Source organism: Phocoena sinus, chromosome 4 (assembly GCF_008692025.1).
Source record: "Phocoena sinus isolate mPhoSin1 chromosome 4, mPhoSin1.pri, whole genome shotgun sequence".
Classification (NCBI taxonomy): domain Eukaryota; kingdom Metazoa; phylum Chordata; class Mammalia; order Artiodactyla; family Phocoenidae; genus Phocoena; species Phocoena sinus.
The window spans coordinates 9519066-9546831 of NC_045766.1; the positions used below are offsets into that span (position 1 = coordinate 9519066).

The 27766-nt window shown below is 46.1% G+C and overlaps 1 protein-coding gene across 1 annotated transcript in view; it reads right to left on the minus strand.

The window, feature by feature from the left end:
* Window positions 1–24858, minus strand: part of PLCL2 (phospholipase C like 2) — a 198800-nt gene extending 173942 nt beyond the window's left edge. Inside the window, exons 1-2 of the mRNA XM_032630463.1 lie at window positions 24561–24858; window positions 23639–24192 (exon numbers count right to left, since the gene is read on the minus strand). Coding sequence (XP_032486354.1) covers window positions 23639–24192; window positions 24561–24765 — 759 coding nt within the window. The 5' untranslated portion in view covers window positions 24766–24858. The remainder of the gene's footprint in view (window positions 1–23638; window positions 24193–24560) is intronic.
* Between the last annotated feature and the right edge of the window lie 2908 nt (window positions 24859–27766).

Consider the following 27766-nt stretch of genomic DNA (forward strand, 5'->3'; position numbering starts at 1 on the left):
GTAGAGTTGACAAAGCAATAACGTTTTGGGCAAAGGGTCCTGACAGGGGTGGACGTTTTCCAGCGCCTGACTAGTAACACGCGTGATGCCACCGGGCTGCCCTCCTGGCGGTCGTGGCTTTGCATGAAGCTGTGCACTCCTCCACGGTGCTTACAATCCGCAGCACACGGGATGGGCTCGTCTGGTCAACACGCAGCCCTGTGAGGTTGTGTCCTTCCTGGGGATAAGCCGGCACAAGAACGAAATTCATCATCTAGACCCTTTTGAACACAGTGGCCAGATCAGTAGCCAGAGGTTATCGTGAATAAACACAAGCAACATTTAAAACTATCAACTGGCAAGTTTTAAAAGCATAATCATTAGTAAAACCCACAATTTCAAAATTTCCTTTCACGGGACAGTGCTTAGATCATAAACAGAGAGGCGGATGATAAGGAACCCAAAACTAAACTAACGTAAAAGTCAAACTCATTTTTAGACAACAGCACGTGAAAATAATTCATCCTGAGCTGCCAAAGAAAGGAAACAGGATTCAGAAGTTAAAAGGACGATCTCTTCCCTCAACTCTACAACAGGGGGAAGAAAGAGAAAAAAACACCTTCCAAGTCACCACTGACCCTTCCCCAAGCCTGCAACCGCATGGCTATGTTTTAGACTGGGTGGAGTAGAGAGCAAAATAAACACAGCTGCTATTTGTAGCACACTTTTCCTGGCCACTCTGAAATTTCCAGTCACAAATTATTGCTTGTTATCTTTTCAAGTAGATTTTTGCATCAAAGAATTCATAGACGGCTTCTCAGAATCAGGAGGAGACATATGTAAGTTCCTCTATAAAGTTGACTTATTTTAGAAAATAATTTATTATGTAGAATGTATTATATATTCATAAAGCAAACTAGAAAGAATGCTTAAATATTTTCCATTGCATACGCTAAAAGAGTAAATCTTCCTAAATTCTGTAGAATATTAATTACTGAAGTTAATACAGTAAATTTTTAAAACTCAAATTTTACTAAAATTTTTGAAAATGAACTCCTTCGACCAAAATTAACAGTACGATAAACCTAGATCGAAGATGCAAGTTACGTATCACATGATGCAAACTTCTCTGCAAAACTTAAATTCACAACACGCTCCAATGTCTTCTCTGAACTTTACTCAAGAATAACAGATAGGAAGTAAAAAACAGCATATTTATTTGGATATTCCACTTCTATATACTTCAGAAAGAAAATCGGGGCCAACTTATCCACTGGACAGTAGGGACAATGCTTAAGACCCATATTCTTAAGAAGCCCACAAAAAAAGGTTTACTTTTATTTTAAAACCAGAAAGAATAAAAAGAAACTTTAAAATGCTTTCATATATAACATGAATAGATTTGTCTTTACACCAATACAGGTGCAAAAGATAATTTAAAAAAAATTTTTTAATGGAGGAAGGAGCCCACATAAAGAAAAGGGCCTGGACCCATGTAAGTCAACACGCAGCCCTGCTACGTACACACCCTTCCTGTCCCAGAAGCCTTTCTCTGTGGACCTGGATTTTGTTCCTCAAAGCAGAAGATGGTTAGCGGCGCCCTGGCTGGGCCCAGAAAGTCGTGGGCACCAGTCAGCAACCATCCCTCCATGTGCAGGGACCCCCTCCCATCTCCAACCTCTTCCAAAGATGGGGGCACCGAACTAACAGGCTCCCCATACGCTGCCTATACCCTGATGAGGCTTAAACAGTAAGCTGGAGCCACAACAGCACAATCTCACTCTAAATCAACTGTTTGGCTGCTTTTTTAAAATTTCAGATGCCTTTGAAAACTGACAAAAACTTCTCAGAAACAGAGGCACATACCCACAGATTCTGCATACAACTGATTGCACCATTGGAAATTCACTACCTTCACATAGAAGATTTTTTTAATTTTGTAAATAATACTTCCCAATCTCATTTTAAATACAAAATTAACTGGTTGCTTCCAAAAAAAATGGAAATAAATCTAAACAGTGCATATGAAACCGAAAGTACACTATATTCTAAAAGAAAATTCCAACTAGGAGGCAGCTACTTTGCTTTGGTACTGAAGTTGAAATTGGGTCCTAATCTTTGACAGTCAATGTGCTTTGACTTCTAGTTTCCGTGTTAATCATAAAAGGTGTGCGGTGCCAGGCGGAATCACAGCCTACTCTGCCAGCAAGCTAGGAGAGGCGTGTGTGAAGGAGTGTGAAAATCCCCCAAACCTCCCAGCTCCATTCACTCTGCATCACTCTCTGTGCCCACACACCACGGGGCCGATGCTGTCCCTGTCACGAAGCAGAGGATTCAGTCCGCATTTTAATGTAAAACCAAAATAACCTTCAAAAGCATTCTGTGCTGCTTCCTTAAGAGCCTGCCCCAGCTGTGTCCCTGACTCTGGCCAGCAGACCTCCTTGTTTATCTGCTCCCAGGCTGGCCTGGGGGCCAAAGCACTCCTAGTTTTCCACCAGCATCCATCCTGGTGATGGCAAAGCCTTGAGCTGAAAGACGGGCCTCATTCAAAGGGCCAGATCACCACCAAATAAGCCAACCCACCAGGAAACTCCTCCCATGAAAACAGGCATTTCCCTTTTTAACAAAAAACGTGCGCGTTCTGACACACACACACTCTGCTCACGGCTTGTCCTCTGTGTTAACCAGGGGATTTTACAGTCTGCTCACATCTTTGTCAAGATCTCTTTAAAAGGTTAGGAGTGAAAGTCATGGCCTGGCTCTGGCCAAACGGACAACTTTGCAGGCCTCGAATGTGTTTTAGGGATCCCGGCTGGCAGGCTTGACAAAACCGAGCAGGGACACAGAAAGCTACATGTTCCCGGGACACATGGGACCTTTACCACCCAGCAGCCAAGCCAGATTAGCTGCCCCGTGTCCAGGTGCTCCCAAGGTTTTCTTACTGTCACAGTTCTACAGATCAGAGATCTCCGTGGCCACTGCACTTCCCACAAAGAGATCACAAAAGATGAATTCTTTGAAACGCCACCCACGCGTAAGCCATGAACACCGTATCAGGTGGCTGGAGTAAAGGATGCCCGTGGGCTCGCCCAGGTGCAGCCGGAAGGGACCCGTCCTGCCAAAGCCCGCTGTGAAACATCAGAAATGTCAGCAGCCTTGGGCACGCAGCACCTCGGTAAGGAGACCGCTTCAACTCTTTTCTCTGTACTCAGCCACAAACCCAACCACACCACTTCCCAGAACTACAACTTTACGGCTCTCTGGCCGGGTGTGGCTTCTCCCACCCACCACGTGAAACACAACCCTGCTAAGCCTCTGCTCTGTCCTCCCAGCATGTGAGTACCTACAGCCGAGCTCACTAGAACCCCTCCTGACCCCACACTGTTCCGTGCAGGGACCTTGCTGTACAACCAGCACAGGGGTTTCGTGAGTCACCATACCAGCAGTGAAATGAAAACGAAAGGGCTAGAGCACCGATGCACTTTGCTGTCTTCAGCATCTCCCAATGTAAGAAGAGACAGATGTCCAGGATCTTATGGCAGAACAGGTCTGCTTCAGTGCCTGTCAAAGGGGAGCTAAACTAGTTCCATACATGAAGGTCACTCCAGGGGTGACCTCCAGTCCACGCAGAGTATCATTTTACCCCACCTGATCCTCACCTGTGGCAACATGGCCTAGTACTATCTTTGGCACAAAAAAAAAAAAACAAAAACACTTCTTTCACAGAAAGAAATTTCAATGAGAAAGAAATTAGTGAGGAAAAAACAGTAAATCATGGATCCCAGAACAATAATAGTCTAAAGATTATTAGAGGGACTTCCCCGGTAGCGCAGTGGTTAAGAATCCGCCTCCCAACGTAGGGGACACGGGTTCGATCCCTGGGCCGGGAAGATCCCACATGCCACGGAGCAACCAAGTCAGTGCACCACAACTACTGAGCCTGCGTGCCACAACTACTGAAGCCCGTGCACCTGGAGCCCACGCTCCACAACAAGAGAAGCCACCACAACGTGAAGCCTGCACACCACAACGAAGAGTAGCCCCTGCTCGCCACAACTAGAGAAAGCCCATGCACAGCAACGAAGACCCAATGCAGCCAAAAATAAATCAATGAAATAAATTTTAAAATATGTATAAAAAATAAAGATTATTAGACTCCAAACTGAAACCTTAAAAGAAAATAAGTTCTTCACGTGGATTCTCCATTTTGAAACGCTTAAAAATTATCCCTGTCTGGCTCACAAATAGGCCCATTCCTAACTCATAACACCTTTCCTATAAGAAACAAATGTTTCTGAGCCAGATACCAATTAAATTTTGCTTTGCAAATTTAAGTGCACCAATGTATGGCAAGTAATGATAAGAGACTTGCAAAGATTAATTGGAGGTTGAGGGTAGAGGCAGATGAATACCTAGATACTTGAATGATTCCCTCTAAACCATTTCAGAATGAAAATTAGAAAGTTACACTTAAGAGTCAAACATTTTAATTCAACCAGCCTATGTTCTTGCTATAGAAACTGTGCACTTCCTTAGTTTTAATAGCAATATACATCAGAACCGATCATTTCTTTTTTAAAAAAAAGGTAAATGGGAGCATTTTTCTTTTCTTTTCTTTTTTTTGCTGTATGTGGGCCTCTCACTGCTGTGGTCTCTCCCGTTGTGGAGCACAGGCTCCGGACGCGCAGGCTCAGCGGCCATGGCTCACAGGCCCAGCGGCTCCGCGGCATGTGGGATCTTCCCGGACCGGGGCACGAACCCATGTCCCCTGCATTGGCAGGCGGACTCTCAACCACTGTGCCACCAGGGAAGCCCTCTTTTTTTTATATATAAATTTCTTTCTTTATTTACTTTTGGCTGCATTGGGTCTTCATTGCTGTGCACGGGCTTTCTCTAGTCGCAGCGAGCGGGGGTTACTCTTTGTTGCGGTGCGTGGGCTTCTCACCACAGTGGCTTCTCTTGTTGCGGAGCACGGGCTCGAGGCGCACGGGCTTCACTACTTGTGGCACGCGGGCTCAAGAGTTGTGGCTTGCAGGTTCTAGAGCACAGGCTCTAGGTGTGCAGGCTCCAGTAGTTGCAGTGCGTGGGCTCAGTAGTTGTGGTTCACGGGCTCTAGAGCGCAGGCTCAGTAGTTGTGGCTCACAGGCTTAGTTGCTCCGCGGCATGTGGGATCTTCCCGGACCAGGGCTCGAACCCGTGTCCCCTGCATTGGCAGGCGGATTCTTAACCACTGCACCACCAGGGAAGCCCCATTTTTCTTATAAAAGAAGAGCTTGCTGTAATTTCTTAAGCTTTCCAACTCCTTTTTAAAAAATACTCTTTCATCCAGACTGACTCCTTGACCATGAAGAAAGGAGAATGGATGAGGGTACCATCTGCCAAGCTACGTAGCTCCAGAAAAGGACCAGACAGGAAGGTGGGAGCAGGGTAAGGAAGGGAAGGTCAGATGTGTTGCAGTGAGATGCCGGGTGACAGGGCAGAGGGTGCCGAGTGGACAGCTGTTCCTGGGCTGGAGGGCAAGCCTGAGGCAGAGACATCACCGGAGAGTCCCCGTGGCTAACTGCAGCTGCGGCTGCTGGCCTGGGCCGGGATGAGGCCTGCAACAGGCAAGGAAGCCCACTACCTGGTGACCCTCGCTGGAGGGACTGGGTGGGGAGGTAAACACCAGGAGAGGCAATGGAGCAGGAGGGCGCAGTCACTCTTTCCAGACACAGCTGAAGAGGGGAGAGGGAAGGTTCTGGTCTTGCATGTTTGTTAAGAACCTGAGTGTGTTTACACGCTGATGGGGACACATAAGCACAGAAGCAGAAGTTACAGACACAGGAGGGAGAGGATGAGACCTAGAGGCAGGGCGGTGGAAGAAGGTAGCCCCCACCCCTACAGAGGGAGGACCGGCCAGGGTATGGGTCCCAAGGACAAGGCCCTGAGGTTTCTCTAAGAAGCAGGAGGTAAGGCTGTGTCCAAGGATGAGAGGGAGGAGGTGACAGGACGGCCTCCCAGATCTCCTTGCCAACAGTGGCCCATTAGTAGGCACTGCCCACCCAGAGTCAGGGCTGCAGAGGCAGACCGTGTGAAGCGGAGTCCTTCCCGCCGGCTCAGAGCACGGCAGCCTGTGACCCTGTCCTCACCGGCTCACATGGCCTTGGGAAAAGGACTGCCCCACACAGCTGGCACACGCAGCCCCCCACGTGATGACGGGTCTTTAGTCACGGAGGCAGTGCCCTCCACGTGGCTCTTGAAAGCAACAGGTGGCCTCCAGAATGGCCAGGCGTGATGCTGTTACTTTCCTGGAATGACAAATAGGTCCAACACGCTAAATATTTAGTGCAGAAATAATTTTTTTTTTTAACTTCAAGGATGTCCAGATGCTCTGCCTTATCATAATAAGCAGTGAAGTGGTTGATTTATCTAAGCAATAACAGGGCAGAGACAGACGTTCAAGGCATTAAACTGCAGGCCCTTTCACAGCACAAAAGCAGCTCTTCAGTGTTTTGATCAGCCAGAGAGTCCACCACCTCAAACGGGCACTGCCCTAAGATCACCTTTCGATGATCCTGGTTCGATTTTTGTGCCTCATTAATTCAGCGGGTGAGGAAGGAAGTGCCACCTTCCCAGTTTACATGGACATGACGTTTGAAGGTCTCTGGGCAGCGTGGAAGGGACAGGAGGACAGGGCCACAGGGCAGGGACCTGGGTCCACAGCCCAACCTTGCTCACACATAAAAGGATGCTCAACATCACTAATCATTAGAGAAATGCAAATCAAAACTACCATGAGGTATCACCTCACTTCAGTCAGAATGGCCATCATCAAAAAATCTACAAACAATAAATGCTGGAGAGGGTGTGGAGAACAGGGAACCCTCTTGCACTGTTGGTGGGAATGTAAACTGATACAGCCACTATGGAGAACAGTATGGAGGTTCCTTAAAAAACTAAAAGTAGAACTACCATACGACCCAGCAATCCCACTACTGGGCATATACCCTGAGAAAACCATAATTCAAAAAGAGTCATGTACCAAAATGTTCATTGCAGCACTATTTACAATAGGCAGGACATGGAAGCAACCTAAGTATCCATCGACAGATGAATGGATAAAGAAGATGCGGCACATATATACAATGGAATACTACTCAGACATAAAAAAGAAACGAAATTGAGTTATTTGTAGTGAGGTGGATGGACCTAGAGTCTGTCATACAGAGTGAAGTATGTCAGAAAGAGAAAAACAAATACCGTACGCTAACACATATATATGGAATCTTAAAAAAAAAATGGTTCTGAAGAACCTAGGGGCAGGACAGGAATAAAGACGCAGACGTAGAGAATGGACTTGAGGACACAGGGAGGGGGAAGGGTAAGCTGGGGTGAAGTGAGAGAATGGCATGGACTTATATACACTACCAAATGTGAAATAGATAGCTAGGGGGAAGCAACCGCATAGCACAGGGAGATCAGCTCGGTGCTTTGTGACCACCTAGAGGGGTGGGATAGGGAGGGTGGGAGGGAGATGCAAGAGGGAGGAGATACGGGGATATATGTATACGTATAGCTGATTCACTTTGTTATAAAGCAGAAACTAACACACCATTGTGAAGCAATTATACTCCAATAAAGATGTTAAAAAACAAAGTGCCTGGTGGAGATTAAAGAACTATGCAAACGTGAGGTGTTACTAGCTTACACATGAACTTTCACAGATGATTTTTTTTTTCTTTTTTGGTTATGAAGTATTGTTACCACCGTTTTATGTTTTCATAACATCTTGCTTTGGGAGTTTTAAAGTTCTTTCTAAACATTAGGACAACCATGCAATGAGGAGATTAACATGTAGCTTTATTTCAATTTATAGAGAATACAGTGAGATATAAAGAGTCTTGCTGATTTTCTTAAAAGTCAAAATATGATCTAAAGTTCGGATTTTCTGTCTTCAGTAGGAATGAGAATAGAATAAAGAATAAAATAAAGTGTAATTTGTAATTTCATTAGTTAAAAATTGTATTGTCTTTTCAAATCCACTGAAAAATACTAAAAATACAGAAATAACTGTATTTAAATGATTATTATCACATTGAGAGACTCCCTAAATTCTTCTCTGAATTGTTACTTTGTCCAGGAAAAAAATGAAGGTCATTTCCTTCAGTATCACAGTCACTGCTTAGGTCATAATAGAACCTTTCACAACTCTGAGATTAAAACCTCACTGGCTCTAGCCTGATCATGACTAAAACCGTCAGGCCAACCCACCAGCTCCCAGTGCTAAAAAATGATAAAAGTGACCGGCTGGGGGACAAGGCACAGGGCCTGGGGTTATGCATTTTCACTTCAAATGGTAAGTAAATCAAAACCAGAATGAAACGAATTAAAAATATGAAACCAAAATATGATATTCAAATAAGGTGGCACAGGGAGTACTGTATATTATAGATGATAAGAGAAGTGGGAAATTAAATGTGACCTTTAAAACAGGATAGAGTCTCTCATTAGGATTTTTAGGATGGAGAGTGAGTGGTGTAATGGATCTATGAGTAAACTTATAGGAACAGCACAGATCTTTCTCATGCAAAGAACTGAAACAGTAAACTAGCAGCAACCGAATCACTCAGATAAACAGATCCTCCCGAGATTTATACAGCCTTTACCTACCACATCAGAAAGTCACCCAGAAAGTACTGACCCAAGTGCCCAAAACACACCTAAGAAATCTGGCAGATGAGAATTCATGTACCTCTTACGTGCACAAGAGGAGAAGGTGGACTCCTCTGGGTGCATTTAACATTACGATGGGGCAGAGGCACAAACCCCAGATGAGAGCCCGGGGCTCCCCACCTGCAGCTCCCGTCCCCACAGAACAGAGCCCTGAGCACCGGAACTGGAGTCCTCGTCTCAGGCTTGAGGCTTCTGCAGAGGAACTCAGGGAGTTCAGCCTCCCTGCCTACTTGGGGCTGTTTTGTTGTTGGTTTTAAACATGACCCCATGGTTGGCTCTGTTCAGATATAGGAGAAAAGCCCAAGGCTAGACTAACAGTCCGCTCTATACACGACATCGGCCCTGCTGTGAACGCAGATGCTTGACTGTCCCTCTCACTCTTGAGATGCCCCATCCTGTCCAGGTCTCACACCTGTCTACTGATGCTGTCTGCACAGGCTCCACGTGGCTCCAGCGGCCGCAGCTCCATGGCACGTCCCAGGGCTGAGCTCCTGTCCACCACAGAGGTGAGCCAGCCCCCGCAGTTGTGTAACGGGGGGGCATCACCTCAGCAGCCATGGATGCAGGGCACCCAGAGCCAACCGTACCTTTCCTCACACCTCTGTTCTCCTCTCTACCACCTGGAAAGCACAGCCTCCACTAAATGTGGGTGCCCTGGCAGAGCACCAGGGGCCGCCGGTGGATTACAGGCTGGCCAGGATACTGATCCTGCAAGCCCTCACCTTCCATCCCTGGCCGCGTCACAGCTGGGTGGGGGCCTGTAGCCACAAGCCACCTCTTCAAACTGAGCTGTACAACGACATCATTCTCTGTCTGTAGCCTGGTGTAGAAAAGGTTGAAAGCACTCTTTTGGAGCATAATGCATGGATCCCACGGCCCCTGGCGCTCGTAGGAATGGCAGGCCTGAGAGTCGCCAAGTCCTATCTGGGTCCGGAGCTCTACCGCAGCCTGTTATTTCGGGGACATCTCCTAGGCCATCTCCCTCCTTGTTTCACCTTGCCGTCTGGCAACCAGCAAGATAAACGCACTGAGGTCAGGGCACTGTCACAGAGGGAGGACACTTCTCCTCCACTAAGTGAGAAGCCAGCCAGCAAGGCTACTTGCCTATTTCTCTCGCTTTGTTTCACCTTCTTGCTTCTAGTCCCCTCAGGGTATCATTCATCAATGGCAGGTATTCTTGCGGGCAAAAGGGGTATTTAACGATTAAAAGTAATCTTCAACAATACTTTCTTCCCTAACAGAGAAGACGGGTAAGAAGATCTGGCTAATCACGCTATAGGAAAGGAAACCCCTCCAATTCTTAGCTTGGTAAATATTAGGGAGTACTAAACTTTCACAGAAAGATTGTAGACTTTCTCCCCCAAAGAATGTTAAAGCTCATTTCTACTCTGCCTCCCATTTATTTATTTATTTACAAATAAGTAAATAAAACAACAATTAGAGGTGTATCAATTATGTACGAATAAGTGGGTCCCAACCACAGCCAGGAAGGCTCGAGAACACTTCTGTGCTGCCAGACTGTGCATCCTCCGGCCTCCAGAGTCCGGGGTCTCCAAAGACTCGGCCTTCCCAGCCAGGACAGGGGGACACAAGCTTCTATTCTGGAATATCCACTCATGTTAACCTGGAAGAGAAAAACAACTGACCTAAAAGGATGAGCGTGAATAATGGTGGCCTGTTGATAAGAGCAGCCAAGTCCTGGAGAAACAGCACACAGCAAGTCACGAAGACCACGAACCCGCAACACTGATGTCTCCACGTGACTGAAAATATATTTTACAGATGCTCTGGGAGTTCAGTGGTCACTCCTCCTGACCGCAAGGGTCTGTGTGGCAAGAGGAAAAGGTTACAGCATTCAGAAAGTAGACGTTCACCCGAAGCTCAAGACACACCCACCCCGACTGTTGGCACACCGGCACGGGATGTCCTGAAGCATCACCAGATTGTTCTCTTCCTCCCAGCATAAATTACCTGTACAAACAGACACCTGTCTTCAAGGGTCGTCGTATAATCTGCCACGAGTAAACAGCATTTTTACTACACGTCACCGCCTGCGGTGGTTAAAGTTTGAAATGTACAATCAGCTCTCTCTAGAAACAGTGCTCATGCCTCAGTCAAATTAGTTCTTTCAAAAAAATATCCCTCCTGCAGAGGTCTTCTTCCATGATGTAGAACGTCCTGGGTACACAGAGGTCTTTTCTCTTGCGAGGGATGGACCAGGATACAGTGGCCGCACAGTGAAGATCAATCCAGGTAGATTAAGGCCCCAAATAATGAACCCAGGGCCTGGATGAATGCAACATACTCCTTTACTTGGATCAAAAATACATTCTTAAGGTACAATGATTAGCACAGAGGGCAGACCACCATTTTTACACGTAAGTCAGTTTCTCCAGATTTGACCTGATGCACGGGAGAGCCATCAGTGTCTTACACACCCCCTCGGAAAAAGGGCAACTCAACTCCTCGAAGGAGAGGCTCCACTGAGGCAGCTGAAGGCTGCACCCTACCCCTGCGCCCTACCAGCCACAGGATCACCAACCAACCGCCTGTCACCTGCAGGATTCTGGGGCTGCTTGTTCTGTCATACCTAACAGAGCTGACCAGTCTGAGACCCAACACAGGAGAAAGGTTTCAGCTATTTTCAACCCTGACCATGCCCTGAAATCTCCCAGGGCGCTTTAGGGAAACCCCGGAAATTCTGATTTAATTGGACTAGAGTGGATCTGCACGTTAGTGCGTTTTAGAATCCAGATAATTCAGTGTCCTAAAAATTCCAGTGTGGCCCATTTGTAGAGCTGGTGTTCTCCCCACCTGAAGGAACATTTCGATGGGACAAGATAAATGCCGACAGAGCCAAAACTCTGCTGGCCACCTGGGACCCCAGGTAGATGGCTCTTCGGTGGCCAACACAAAGCTCTCGCTTTTGCCTACAAACCTGGATAACTGGTTTCTGTTTGTTCACTGCTTTTGAGACCAAAAGTGCTCTCTAGAAAGCCGTCTTGCAGAGAACAGGTGCTCCACAAAGGAGAGGTTCTCAAAGTTTTGTGTGAGCAGCACACTTTCGAATAGTAAATCTTTCGAGCGCACCGGAAGGGATGAAAACGCTCAAAATCACACCAAACCGATCGTCAAAACTCCCAGCGATCACAACAGAGTAAGATGACGCCAGTGACCAACACTCCCTTCACCACTGTGTCAGCCCGCCGCCCCCCCTCCTTCCAGGCCCGGCTCCTGATATGTTCTCAGCACAGCCCAGCAAGGATCCCGTCCTCCTGCTGTTCCAGCCAGCGTCTCCCCTACCCCCCAACTCCACACCATCACACAGCTTGGGCCTCCACCAGGCCTCGCTGCAACCCCACTGCAGCGAAAAGGTGTTTTACGTGTTGATCGACAGACAGCAGCAAACTATGAAAGGCAGTGTCCTAAACAGTGCAGAGTGAAGCAACCTGTAAGCATCTAATTTTGATTTATTTTCTCAATTGTGTAAATCAACTTATTTATTGAAGTATGATATACCTCTGGAAGTCAGGAGTGTGTGCAGTTCAACGGATTTTCACAAAGTGGAACCACCCTCAGATCCAACAACCAAAAATCAGTGACACCCAGAAGCCCCTGGGTCCCCCCTCCCAGTCATGAGCCTTAAATGGGACCACTATTAGGACTCCTATCACCAAAAATCAGTTTGTCTGTTTTGGAACTTTATATAAACGGAATCATACAACATGCATTCTTTTTGTGTCTGGTTTCTTTCCCTCAACATTATCTTGAGAGGCTAGAGCGGTACATGTAGCAGTCATCTGCTCTTTTTGTTGTTCCTGTCTGTCTGTCTGTCTTTTTTCTTCATAGTATTCCATTGTGTGATATGCTTATTTTAAAAGATGAGCATTTGGGTTGTTTCCAGTTTGGGGCTCTTACGGTTAATGCTGCTACAAACATTCTTGTACATATCTTTTGATACACAAACGGCCTAATTATCTGTTGGGTATACACCTAGGAAGAAAGACAGTATGAACGAAAGAATAGGCAAATAGACCAATCTAACAAAACAGACTTCAGAACAAACCCACACATATAAAGTCACTTGATATATGACAAAGGGCCGATGCAGTGCAACAGGGAAAAATGATATTTTCAAATAAATGGTGCTGGATTAATTAACTGGATATTTACATGGAAAGAAAAATCTTGACCCCTACCTCACACCACACACACAAATAAGTTCCAGACAGACTGCAGAGCTAAATTTGAAAAATAAAGGTTCTAGAAGTTAAATAAATGAATATCTTCATGGTCTCAAGCTAAGTTAAAATATCGTACACAGGACAACCGTAAAGGAAAATGCTGATAAACTGGATTTCACTAAAACTAATAAGACTTATTATTCATTAAGAGGTACCCCTTAAGACAATGAAAAGACAAGTCACATACTGGGAGAAGAAATTTTCAATATACATATCACACAAAAGACATACCCAGAAAATGTAAAGAAGTCCCACAAATTAATTTTTTTAAATATAAAAACCCCAATTTTTTTATATGGGCGAAAGATAGGAATAGGCATTTTACAAAGGAGAATATACTAATGGCCAAGAAGACAGGAAAAGGTGCTCGACATCACTCATCATCAGGGAAATGCAACCTAAAAGCCACAGTGCATTACATAACCATCACAGATACAATTTAAAACCAACAGAAACCACGGACAATGCCAAGTATTAGGAAGCATTTAGAGCAACTAGAACTCACATAACCTGGTGGGTGTGTCAATTAGTTTTGTCAGTTAGGAAAAGCACACGATAATATTTACTGAAGCTGAATATACATATATCCTATGACATAGCAATTCAACTTCTGATACTATTTTAATGTATAGAAAAAACCATTTATGGGAATATACATAAACCAGAGAAAGCCTTGAAAGAATATATAGATCGCTTTCAACAAACCACCAAAAATTCCAAAGACAAACACATCCGTTAAACCCACATTACAGCAGGAATTCTATCAGTTCTGATATGAAACCCTCTGAATGATTCTATTGGTATTTAATATAATCTATTAGCGTGGATTAATAGCAACAAAAATCTAAGCAACTTGCTGTATTTCCTCCAAGAATAACCATTTTAACTATTTGCAAAATTACATCTACTTATGCTCACAGGATATCAGAGCTTAGAAGGAAGATGAAAAATAAAAAGTAGCAGGAAACCATGTAGAGAGAGTCACAGAGCTTGTGATTCTAATGGTAGCTGCAAACGAGGTCGCTCATCCCTCTGTGGCCACGCTAATTGGTCAAGAGCAACCGAAGCCTCATTAGCAATGTTCATAAAAACAGGCTCCCCCTGCCTGGGCATTTTCAATTTAGAGAGCAGACACCTGCTACCCATCGGTCTCTCACAAGACAGGACTCGTGCCAACCACCACTATGTTATTTGGCTTGTTCTTAATCTTTACTATTTATAAACAGAGTCTTCAGAGTACATGCGTGCACAAGTGTAGCATGTGTACCCATGCAGCTATCTATAGCCAAAAAAACAAATTCTCAAAAATAGCTGTTTGGAAGACCACATCTTGTGCTATTAATACTCACATACTGCAGTATTACATAACAATTTTTTTTCCAATTCTGCTAGGCTAATATGCAAATAAATGAACTCAACCATAGCTAGGAGCTAGATGTACTGATCAGTATGGCCTTGCCTCTCTATAACTACAAAAGAGTTTTGCATGATCTCTTTCCGTTCTATAACTCCCATGAATCTACATGATTAATCACTTTTAAATCCAGCTGCCGGGCTTCTGGGGTGGTAATATCTGCTATTTCCAAATCCGTGTATTTAGCATACTCCAAGAAGATACCTCAGTACTGAACTCAAAGTAATGTGCTGAAGGCATAAACATATTCTATAATTTTATAATTTATATAAATTATGTTTATATAATTTATATAAATATCTTTATATAATAATTTATATAATTATTAAATATAAATAATTTATATTATTTGACAATTCCAAAACAATAGTAGGGATAAATACTAACAGAAAGAACTCACCTGAAAACAAATTGTTACTACTACCTGCTTTACCCTCCAGGACCCTAAAAAGTGTAAATCAAATTTTGTTAAAAAGAGACAAAAACGGGAAATGATTCCCTCCTGAAAAGCTTTGAAATCCATCAAAGGAGAGCGGAGAGGACAAAACCCTGGTTTTGTCCGGGGTAAATCCGGACTATGCTGGGCAAACCAAGACATATGGGGGCTTGGTGCAATAAAACTAATGTCCAGTGCCCTCCGATTATTGAAGTGGGGCTATTGAAGTGGGGCTATTAAGATATGAGCTCAGTTGTACTGACGCATCAGGTTGAGAGAGGCACCAGAACAAAAATCACTCATGAAGCATCTTCAGAAGAAGTCTGAGAAACTTATCTGGGTACATTCTTTGTGTCTCAAAAGATAAGACTTTCAAAACGGGGATGGCAGTGTTAGTGATCTCCAATTCAAATGAAGCTAAATGAGTTTGCTCATCTCAGGATCAACTCTAAATAAGAGAAACTAAACATACCAGGGGCTGCTGATTGAGTATTTACTACAGGCCACACGCTGTTCTGAGTATGCCACACACATCATCTCATTTAATCTCCACGACAATGTTATGAGGGAGATATCCTTGTGTCTGTTTTAGAGGTGGGTTAACTAGACACACAGACTTAAATATCTTGCCCAAGGTCAAGAGGAAGGAAGAGAGGGAGGCAGAATCTGATCCAAGCACCGAACTTCACACCCTCTAGTTTTCCCACCAGTATTCTTCCCCCTGAATAATCCAGACATACAACGTGTGTCCTGAGGACAGACCAAGACCCCACCGTGCAGGCACACCTCAGAGATACTGCCTCGAAGAAGCAAATATCGCAACAAAGAGAATCACACGAATCTTTTGGCTCCCAGGGCATATAAAAGCTGTGTTTATACTACCCTGTAGTCTACTAAGTGGGCAAGAGCATTGTGTCTAAAAAAGCAATATACATACCTTCATTTTAAAATACTTTATTGGTTGAAGAAGAAAAAGCTAACCATCCTCTGAGCCTTCAGTGAGTTGTAGTCTTCTTGCTGGTGGAGGATCTTGCCTCGATGTTGATGGCTGCTGACCGATCAGGGTGGTGGCTGCTGAGGGCGGGGGTGACTGGCAGTTTCTTAAAATAAGCCAGCGATGAAGTCTGCCCCATCAACTGATGCTTCCTTTCAAGAATGATTTCTCTGTAGCACGCAGTGCTGTTTGACAGCATTTTACCCACAGTAGAACTTCTTTCAAAATTGGAGGCACTCTTCTCAAACCCTGCCACTGCTTTATCAACTAAGATTATGTAATATTCTGAATCCTTTGTCATTGCAACAAGCTTCGCAGCATCTTCACCAGGAGTCGTTTCCAACTCAAGAAACCACTTTCTCTGCTCATCCATAAGCAGCAACTCCTCATCCATTCAAGTTTTATCATGGGATTGCAGCAATTCAGCCCCATCTTCAGGTACCGCATCTAATTCTCGTTCTCTTGCTGTTTCCACCACATCTGCAATTACCTCCTCCACTGAAGTCTTGAAACCCTCAAAGACATCCATGAGGGTTGGAATCAACTTCTTCCAAACTCCTGTTAACGTTGATATTTTGACCTCTTCCCATGAATCATGAATGTTCTTCATGGCATCTAGAATGGTGAATCCTTTCCAGGTTTTCAACTGAGTTTGCCCAGACCCATCAGCGGGATCACTCTCTATGGCATCTATATAGCCTTACGAAATATATTTCTTAAATAATAAGGCTTGAAAGTCAAAATCATACCTTGGTCCATGGGCTGCAGAATGGATGTTGTGTTGGCAGGCATGAAAACAACATGTATCTCGTTGTGCATCTCCCTCAGAGTCCTTGGGTGACCAGGTGCATTGTCATTGAACAGTCAGATTTTGAAAGGGATCTTCTTTTTCTGAGCAATAGGTCTCAACAGTGGGCTTAATATATTCAGTATTCACTTGCAGCCATGTTGCAAGCAGATGTGCCGTAATCCAAGCTTTGTCGTTCCACTTACAGAGCACAGGCAGGGTAGATTCAGCATGATCCTTAAGGGTCCTAGGATTTTCGGAATGGTAAATGAGCATTGACTTCAGCTTCAAGTCACCAGCTGCATTAGCCTCTAACAAGAGAGTTAGCCTGTCGTTTGAAGCTCTGAAGCCAGGCACTGACTTCTCCTCTCTAGCTATGAAAGTCCTAGATGGCATCTTCTTCCAATAGAAGGCTGTTTCATCCACATTGAAAATCTGTTGTTTAGTGTGGCTCCCTTCATTAATGATCTTGGCTGGATCTTCTGGATAACTTGCTGCAGCTTCGTCATCAGCACTCACTGCTTCACCTTGCACTCTGATGTCACAGAGATGGCTTCTTGCCTTAAACCTCATGAACCAACCTCTGCTAAGCTTCGAACTTTTCTTCTGCAGCTTCCTCGCCTCTCTCAGCCTTCACAGAACTGAAGAGAGTTACGGCCTTGCTCTGGACTAGGCTTTGGTTTAAGGGAATGTGGTGGCTGGTCTGATCGTCTCTCCGGACCACTCAGACTTTCTCCATATCAGCAATAAGGCTGTTTCGCTTTCTTACCATTGGTGTGTTCACTGGGGCAGCACTTTTAATTTCCTTCAAGAACTTTTCCTTTGCATCCAGAACTTGGCTAACTGTTTGGCGCAAGAGGCCTGGCTTTCAGCCTATCTGGGCTTTCGACATGCCTTCCTCACTAAGCTTAATCATTTCTAGCTTTTGACTTAAAATGAGAAAAAAAAAATATATGAGAGAAGTGTGACTCTTCCTTTCACTCGAACACTTAGAGGCCCTTGCAGGGCTATTAACTGGCCAAATTTCAACATTGCTGTGTCTCAGGCAACAGGGAGGTGACAGCAGTCAGAACATACACAAAATGTATCAATTAAGTTCGCCATCTGACATGGGCACGGTTCGTGGTGCCCTTAAATGATTACAAGAGTGACATTAAAGATCCCTGATCACAGATCACCATCACAAACATAATAACAAGGAAATATTTTGAAATACTGCGAGAATTACCAAAACGTGACACAGAGACACTAGTGAGCAAACGCGGTTGGAAAAATGGCGCCAACAGACTTGCTCGACGCGGGGTTGCCAGAGACCTTCAACTTGTAAAAAGCACGCTATCTGTGAAGCGCAATAAAGCGAACCACAATAAAAGGTGGTCTGCCTGTACAGCCCAGCTGAGATGACTACCCAGAACAAGCTTTACCTAATCCCCCGCCACGTGACCAAGCACTCACAGCCAGCAGGGCCTCCCACCTGCCCTCCTCTGCCCTTCGGAGACAGGTAGGTGCCAGGCGTCCTGCCAGCAGACTGGCCCACTCACACAACTGTTGCTAAAGCCCAGTGTAAGTCATTGTACGCTCTGAGCCCCCTAAAGCTATGGGATTATCCTGCCATAAAGAACAAAGGTCCCACTGAAACCCCCCCGGGGGTTCCGACTTGTCTGAGTCACTGCTAACACCCATGCTGGGTACGACCCTGTCGATTCACCATTATCAACAGCAGAGAAAAGCTGGCCAGGCAGCCTGCACAGTTTCTGATCCTGTGGCCCACTGGTAAAAATATATGAATATCCCCTGTACTACAGAATCCATTAATTCGAAATAAAACATAAGTAGCTGAAGTAATCTGGAGGTCTGGTAGACAAGCAAGTAATGACAGACAAAATTTAGCATTAATAAGGAACAGAGCATCTATTTTTGAACACACGTATAAAATAGAGTCGGAAGGGAACACGTGAATGTTCACAATTCATTTATACCTGCATTTAGGCTGCAGATAGCACGGCCCTATTTCGTTGAATTCGGAGGCATGGGGAACTTAAGCGTTAAAAAAAGAACAGTCTCGTTTAGACCCCTTACAGAGCATACAGAACTATAAAAGGAACTGAACAGATTCTGGGAGAGAGCATTCTAAGAAACTAACTCAAGAGGCCAAGATAGGCAATTTAAAAAATAATAATAAACAATTTCCTGTCGGTTGTCTATCTGGATCTGGTGAAAAGCACCACAAGTCAAGCATCACTGTTTGGAGGGGAGGCTGGAAGACAGGGAAGGGCAGAAGCAAAAGGGGTAAGTAATTTTTAGGGTCTGAAAATGAACACCCCCTGATGACTTCTGAAACTGAACTCTGAAGTGTGACGAAAGCTCTCTGAGTGGCTGAGACTCACGGCCCTGCGCCCGCCTTGCAGCAGTTATGGAGCCTGGACTCCCTCACATGCATCAGTACAAAGCCAAGTGGAGACTTGCTGATTGGCTACCAGAGTTTTCTGACCTAAATGACCAAGGCTGCCTGTTTAACCAGACAAATTCACTCTGTGATCCAGTTACTGTTGGTTGAATATTCATGATACGCCCACAGGTTTGCTGGGTGTACAGCTGTCTCCCCCGAGCCCCCATTCAGAAAAAAAAGTCTAAAGTCAAATGCAGATATTATTCTTAAGATAAAATTCAGAAAATGGTTATTGAGTGCTTGCTTTCTGTGCAGAACTGATAAATACAGCCCAGCTTTGGCCTGCAAAGAGTCTACTTTATTTACACCATAATGTACATTTTAATTATTTTGTTTAAATATGCATAATAGATGTGAAAAGCCTGCTAGTTCCCCATGATGCGGTGCTCAGCATCAAGACATAGGGAATCTACGTTGGCGGAAAGTTAGCAAAAGCATTTCCCCTACACACCGTGACACTATAATAAGGACAACAGTGATATTAAGAAAACTAAGGGCTGCCACCCTGGACAAGGTCAAACCTTTGGTCCCAGTGAAGCCAGAGTCTCTGGTCAGGCAGCCATAACAGGTGACTAGACAGCTGCCTGGCCATATTATCTGCCAACTTCTTCTGCCAGAAGAAATTGAGATTCTTTTTTTCCCTTCAGTATCCCCTACATTTAAAGGGGAAAACCAAATCTGGTGTTCCAAACCACCAATGCTTCCTTAAGTATACAAAAAAATTAACACTGCCAGTGTAATGTGGGGGTCAGTGGAGTGCCCAAGCGGGGTACAACAACCAGCTCCAGCACCCTGGACAAGCGGTTAACCCCTCTGAACTTGGGGTTTTCTTCAGCCTCCATGGTTGGTGCAAGACCAGGTCACAGAATCAAATTAAACACTTTTCATGTGTTTTGCACATAGTAAGTGCTTAATAAACAGTGGCTGCTGTCATTACTTTTAAATACCAAAACAGTATAATGGCTATACTTCCAACTTATTTTTTTTAAATACCCAAATCAATAGTTGTTATGGTCAGGGGATAGGGGGCAGGGAAGGCTGCAAAGAGACTTGGAGAATTTTTTGAGATGATAGAATTGTTCTAGATCTTGGTTGTGGTAGTGGTTACATGACTTACATGTGTTTGTCAAATTCCATAGAACTAGACACCAACGGGAGTGAATTTTATTTTATGCAAATTAAATCACCTCTCTTAATGTACCATCCAAAATATTTAATTAGCTTTGACTAAAGTAAACCATCCAAACTAATAGACATTTTAACTTCATTTATTTCAAAACTTAAAAAGAAATCTAAGGCTTAAAGTGTTACTTCATATTTTTAGACCAAGCTTCTGAATTAAAGGATGGAGCTATTTGTAAAAAATGAATGCCATCTGAACAGCTAACCAAATTAACTGTTTCAAAATAAAGCGTGGACTGTATTGAATGGTGTGATGAAATGAAATATGGAAAGAGAAAATGAAAGTGACGTTTTCGTTTACTAGATTACTAAAGATGACAAACATAATGGCTTCTCCCCTAAAAATCTAGTAATAGGCCTTTGAGAATAAGCTAAAAAGTGTGACACTATTTTCAACAAGCTAAGGAAAAGTAGAAAAGTCTGGTGATGAGTTCCATGATTTATTTTTCTTCTCAAGGTACTTAGAAAGGTCTGACCAGGCTGCTCACCCTGAATTTCCATCGACACTCTTACCATAAACAAGGAGCTCTTTTAGTATGGATCTGTGCATCTGTTTTGGCAGAAAATGTAGTTTTACAATTTACAATTTCTTACTCAACACCACATTTACAAAACAGATGGAGTTCCAAAGAAATAATTTTAAATAAGGAATATCATTCCAGTCAGCCTACAGTGGATTTAGTTCCCCTTCTTTGCCCACTGTTTATCCCATTTCTGCTGTTATTTCTCTCTCTGATTTGGGGATCCCCACCTAAGAGGAAGGTCAAGACTGTGATGAACTAGGAAACAGGCATAGCCGGACACTGCAACTAATGCAACCCCACGAACACCAGCCTCTGATCCTTAGTGAGCACACACGCTCCGCGCCATGCCCTCAAGTCCGCCGTCATCACCAGGCTCACTAATCTACTCCCGCCTCTCCCCTTCCATCACCTGACTGCATTCATCCCTTTATTCAAAAGAAACCAAAGAAATATGTCACCACTGCTTTTTCACATGGGCTCCTGCTAAGCTGTTTATTACATTTTAACAAAAGTGAAATGTAATTCTGCCATTTGTGTGACAAAAATACCTGTGCATTATTTGCTGCTTTATGAAAGTCGGTATTAAAGTTAAAGATCTCTTTATTCTATTACGTTATTAACTTGATGCTGTCATGTCTTTAGAAAATGCCACACTAAATTTCTAAAATCTTGATACCTCAAGACGCCAACTGAAAGGGAGTAAATACCAAGTAATTACCTATTTAAATATAGCATACTCCTCCTCTAAAATCCAGGCTTGATCAACTTTCAACACTATTTCCATAGTTTTAAAGGGTGATTAAGAAAATGCACATTGAAAATAGAGGCAAGAAAAAGGAGTCAAGTCATCTTAGGAGATACGAGACAATACATAAGATATGTGACTGGTAAATCCCAATGAGCCATTTTAAAAATTTAAAGAACTTAGAGAAAATATGTACTTTCTTATCATTTGTCCATTCATTCAGGAAGCAACCTATTGAACCCCTACTACATTCCTCACAATGTATATCTAGGGCTACAACTGCAAACAAGGGACCAACTGCCTCCATTAGAAAGAAGACAAAGATATCTGGGAAACTTTCAAAATTCCAGTGATTTCTGAATTATTAATCATTTCCCCATGTGCTTCTAGCATCTTCAATGAAGAAATGATATCTACCAACAAGTTCTCAATTCCACATGTCAGAAATGTTGGCAAACTATCCTTCTTCCTAACCTCCCATGAATGCAAAATTAAAACAGATGCTGTTGTAATTAAATAAGTTACACTGTGAACCACATGTAGACAACAATTAAATCTGAATTTTTTTTTTTTAAAATAGTGCAAGATCAGGCCCTTCAAAAAAATTGAGGGAGAGGAGTTAAAATGTGGTCAGCTTTTATCTTCTCTGGAATTTTTACGTCAGAAGATTTCATTAACACTGCAGTGCAAAATCACCACAAATATCTAGTAACCAATAAAAACAGTTATGACACATAACTCTGTCAATGGGTATTGAGTACCACGCACGGTTGAAAGCAACTTCCATGGCAACATAAGCGACAGAGTAGAAGAAAACGTTAAGTCACTAAAAGCTAGGTAGGTATGCAGCAAAAACCTCTTTTGCTTTCCTTAGTTAAACTCTAAACGCCTGCTGCAGATAGGTAATACACTTGATCTTTAAGCCCTCCAACTGTGCCCTTGCTCAGCCATAAACCGGGCCAACAGATGACAAAGCGAAAACCAGTTTCACAATTGCCTGTTACATAGAGTAGCAAGGTTGTATATTTCACTAGGTAACTGCAGAGGCTGATAATACCATCAGACAATACATGCTACTCAGAAGGTTTCTGTAGGTCCAGTTAAATTTCAAATACCACCAGTGCCAATTCTCTTCACTGTGGCCCGTTCTGCTCTCCCCCTCCCGCTGATGATCTGCCACAGGAAGGTGGGGACAGCCGTGTCAGGGTGCTTTGATGCTCACCGTCCTGGTGACCTCTCAGCCTTCAGACAGCAACATTTTCTATTTGTTCCAAACTTGAGCAGAAAGAGCTAGCCCTTCCTAAGGCTCTGCTCTTCTTAGCTCATCAATTTTTTTTCACTTCATGTCAGGAGAAATATGTTTGGACTGTAGACCAAAATGTAATATTAGTACGAAACCATCACAAACTCAGGAGTTCCTTACATTACTCCTGGAGTTTAAAATGCACAAAACAATCGCTGACTTCCTTTTGCTAAATAACCCCAGGCAAAAGATAGCAAAACCAAGCAAACTACCCAAAAGAACTTCCACAGAGCTGGAGGCCTGCCTACTGCAGCAAGGAAAAGATTAAACCGTGCAGGACTGTAATCTCTCGGCGCCTCTGACCCTAAGAAAGCCGAAATGGGCATTTATGTTCAGAAACCTGCTCCATTTCTCCGTGAGATTGAGCGACCTGGGATTTTTTGCACCCTCTGAGTCCAGCTGTTTGCAAGAGGCAACTATAGAGCGATGAGAAGAAACCTATTAAATAATCTCTGTTCACTGCCTGGGATTTTTAAGAACATGCTTTCACATGGTAACTGTTTTTAACATACAATGGAAACCTTGCAGGGAGTCTGTTACCAGCCGAGGCTACCACAAGAGAGCGTGCCCTGCCAAGCAGGTACAGGCCATCATTCCAGGCCAATCCTGGGAGAGGTGACATCCCTAAGTTCCGCGGGGGATGTCTGAGCACAGCTCCCTGCACATTCAGGACCACCTCTCCATTCTTCCCAAATGCCATATGTACCCAGTCCCCGCTCAACCACTCCAAGCACCAGCGCACCCCTGGCTCCCGTTAGCAGGGGGCTGGCTCCTCGTACACCCCCCTCCTGCCACCACTACTCCCCTCTCGGGTAAAGAGCCCCCGCGGACGGCGGGGGGCGGGCGACGGGTGCCCCTCGCCCACCTACCTTGATGATGCTGCTCCGGCGGGGCAGGCCGCCCGGCTTGCTCTCCCGAGGGAGGGGGCAGGCGGCCGGGCCGGGGGTCGGGGCGAGCGCGGCGCCGCGGGGGCCCCTGGAGGGGCTGGCCTGGGCTTCGTCCGCGGACACGCCGAGGCTGCAGTCTCCGTTGGAAACCCCGGCGCTGTCATAGCGCGCCCGCCCGTGGCCGAGGCGCCCTCCGCCGCCGCCGCCGCCTTCCCCGGCCCCGGCTCTCAGGGCGCCCTTGGCCGCGAGGACCGGGCCCGGGGAGGTGGGCAGGGCCCCGCCGGCGGCGCCCCCCCGGCCGCACTCCGCCATGGGCGCCCCGCGACCCGCCAGCACAAAGCCGCGTCCCCGCGTCCCCGCGTCCCCGCCGCCTCGGGCCGCGCGGCCCCTCCTCCTCTCCTCCTCCCGCCGCCGCCTCGGCCGCTTCTTCCGCCTTTTTTTTTTTTTTTTTTTTTTTTTAAATTTAGATGTGCTGTTGGTTTCGAGCTCGCCTCGCTCACGGTTAGAGTCGCGGCAGCAGGATTCTCGGAAGATTCCTGCAGGGGGAGAAGAGAGACACAGTCAGCGCGGCGGCGGGGCCCGGGGCCCGGCACCCGGGAGGGAAACACGCCCGGCACACGCGCCGCCGCGGGCGCCACAAATTCCGCGCGGCCGGGGGCGCCGGAACGGGGCGCCCTCCCCGGGGGAACGCCCCGGGGCGCCCACCGCGGGGCTCAGGGCACCCACCGCGCGGGCACCGGGCGTCCCGCTCGGGCTCGGGGACGCGGCGGGCGCCCAGACGCTCCCCGGCCACGCGGAGGCGCCTCCCGAGGCTCTCGCGGCCCCGGGCGGGCGGGTGGCGACGCCGGGGTCTCCCCGGATCCCAATTCTCCAGGGGCTGTCGCGCGCCGGGCCCGCCACGTACCCCCGGGTCCCCGCCGAAGCCGGCGGCGCCGGGTAAGCGCACGGAGGGCAGGGAGGCCGGGACTCGCCCACCCCTCCGCCGCCGTCTCCTCCCGGGCTCGGCGCTGCCCCCTACAGGCCGCGGGGACCCTCCCCTGCCGCCGCGGGCCACCCGGCTCCCGCTCGTGGTCGCCGTCGTCGCGGCTGCTCCCGCTGGGCCGGCTCATCGGGCCGCAGGAACCTCGCTGCCCAGCGGACGGCGACAGGCGGCGGCCGCGGGTCCCGGGAGGCTCACCGCCTCCCTAGAGATTTGTCAACTTCCAGTCACCCGCCGGCGCCCCGAGGAGCAAAGACAGTGCAGGCCGCGGGCCGCACGATGGTCCCGAGCTCTGGGCTCCGCCGCTGCGCCCTATCCTACCCCAACCCCGCGCGCGGGACTCGTTCCGCTCCCGCCCAGCTCCGGAGGAGACTCTCCGCACGTTCCCCTCCGGGCTCCCCTCGTGGGTCAGACCCACTTCACATACAGAAGCTAATTCCGTTCCTTTCGGATCCTGAACTGTGAATCTGTGAATTGATTCAACTAGTTGCAAGGATGCTGGGGCGGGGGGAGGGGAGCGGCGAGAGGTGAGAAGCAGAGGACCTCGTTAGAGCCTGTTCTGAGCCCTCTGAGTCGTCCTCCAGGGATTTATCACCGTCGTCCCTCCCTCCCAGTGTCCTTCCGCCAGTGTCCCGCCGCCAGCCAGTCCAGCCCTCTGCAGACCGCGTCCTAGGTCAGGCTCATCTTTTGGGGCATTATCCTACTTGGATCACTGCAGCCGGTCCCTCTGGTTCTCCCTCCTTCCTCCTTCCTCCCTCCCCCAATGCTTCAGGTAGAGTGACCAGCCTAAAAACCCTGATCATGTCACTCCCCCGAGCAAATACCTTCCCTGGCTCTCCACCCTTGGAGCCAGACGTGGCCCCATCTCCGCATCTTGGTACCCGAGGCCGCACCCAGCCTGGCCCCACCCACCTCTCCATCCCAGGCTCCCTGGTTCCAGCTTCCAGCCCTTCTCTAGCACCCCAGCTCTTCTCCAACTAGTGTGTTTCCCTTCCCGGGAATGCGCTTCCCGCAGGGCGCGAAGGAGAAACTGACAGTCCGCTGGGGGGTGAACTTAAAGACCCTGCTTTCATCAGCCTGATGTTGTAGCAAACTGCCAAGCAGCCTCAGAGGAAACGAGCTTTACATACATATACACACCCGCCCTTGCCTCTGAAGCAACTTCAAATACCTTTGTGTTATTCTCGGGGTGTTTTAATGCTTCTGATCTCTGGATTCATGTTTTTGTAACCCATCAGACAAGCTTTTATCCATCTTTTGCCAATCTGGGCCTACACGCTAACAGACATATTTTCACATCGATGGACAACAATGTTATAATATTCAGTCCCATCCCTCCTTCCTTCCTTCCTTCCTTCTTTTTCTTTCTTTCTTCCTTTCTTTTTCTAGTTTGGTTCAATTTTTTTTCTGTCTTGTGATATTTTTGCAGGAAAATATATTCAAATAATTCAAATCAGGCCTTATCAAATGTATAGTCATAGTAGCCAGTGACTGTGCTGTGGGGAGGAAAGGAAGAATGCTAGGCCTTTATCCTTAAAGTCCTCTAATTTTGATATTTTAATAAACGCCTGGAGATATTTCTGCCTTTTCCTGCACTTACCCATCACTAGTAATATGCTATGAGAGTCATATATCCTGCAGCTTGTACCATGAGTTTCCTAGGGTGAGTGGGGACATATAGAGATTTAAACCTCCAGGATGCTTTTTTATAAAACCAGCATCTAATTCTCCTAATGCTTTCCAAAATGAGCACCTATCAATCTCCCTCTGGACTCCCAACAGGTCAAACCAGGGAGTCTTCGTTGAAATACACTTGGCATTTAAATTAAAATGTTTCCCAAAGCATCTTGGCAGACCTGTGACTAACGACGCCAGAAGCCCAAGGCCTGTGCCAGTTTCCTTTTTATCCCCCTAAGTGCTTGTCTCCCACAGGTCAGACGCCTGCAGATGTTATAGCTGTACTTCTGCATCACACAAACAGCCAGGCGGTGGGTACCATCTCTCCTGTATGGTGACGGGAAGCAGCGTGTGCCTCTGACATGTGCAGTGCTCAGCCCCCAGCAGGCTTTTTTAATAGCTAAACTCAGACTTTTTTCATCACAAGCAGCACAGCAAGCAGTTGTTCCTCCTCCCTCCTGCTTGTTTCTCCGCAGTTACTAAGTGATTGCTTTCCATTTCTCCTATTCCGTGAACAGTGTTATTGAAGAAATTGTAAATATTCTGCCAAAATTCTTGCTGAAGTGTTTTCACGGCATTGTAAAATTCATAGAAGTTTGACTTAGAAAAAGGGCCAAAATATCATAGTCATCCCTCAACAAATACTGTCTAGTGGTTCCTTCAGTTGAATTTTCAGAGCTGGGCAATAAGAGATAGGCAAGACATTAATAAAATGTTCATTCCACGTAACTCCGTGGTGCTTATGCCAGTTTATTATCTCTGTATACCAATGGTAAGATGTCGATGAATCATTTGTTCATAATGTTTAAAGTAAATAAATACCTCTAAAGATCTCATTAATTTTTATCATGCCACCAATACAGAGCTGTATCTCTTTTTTCTTCATATTTCATTCTGCCTCAGCTTTTAATTATTGTCACCCTTGACTGCGCGATCTTCTGTTTGTTTGTATCTTAAATACGGTGCCTCGAACATGAGCTATTCAGGCTCCCTGGTCCATAATAAGCTTCCTGCAGCCTCCCAAAATAACACTGACGCTGTTTACCGACTTCTTGCCGTCATTGATATCCTTGTAGGTTATGAATTCGTATCTAGTTTCCAGTTTGCAGCCTCTAACATTACGACTCTCCAAATTTTTCTGACTCACTGAACGCTTGGCCTTCAAATTATTTTTTCCCTCAGTGTGTGATGACAATTTCCATTTCTCAGACCTCCATCTCATTTTATTTCTGTATTTCTTTCAAGATGCAGTACAACCTCTGAGGCTTCATATTCGACTGCTCCCCATGTTTAAAGTGAGCGCTGGGCTTCCCTTGTGGCGCAGTGGTTGAGAGTCCGCCTGCCGATGCAGGGGACATGGGTTTGTGGGTCCGGGAAGACCCCACATGCCGCGGAGCGGCTGGACCCGTGAGCCATGGCCGCTGAGCCTGCGCGTCCGGAGCCTGTGCTCCGCA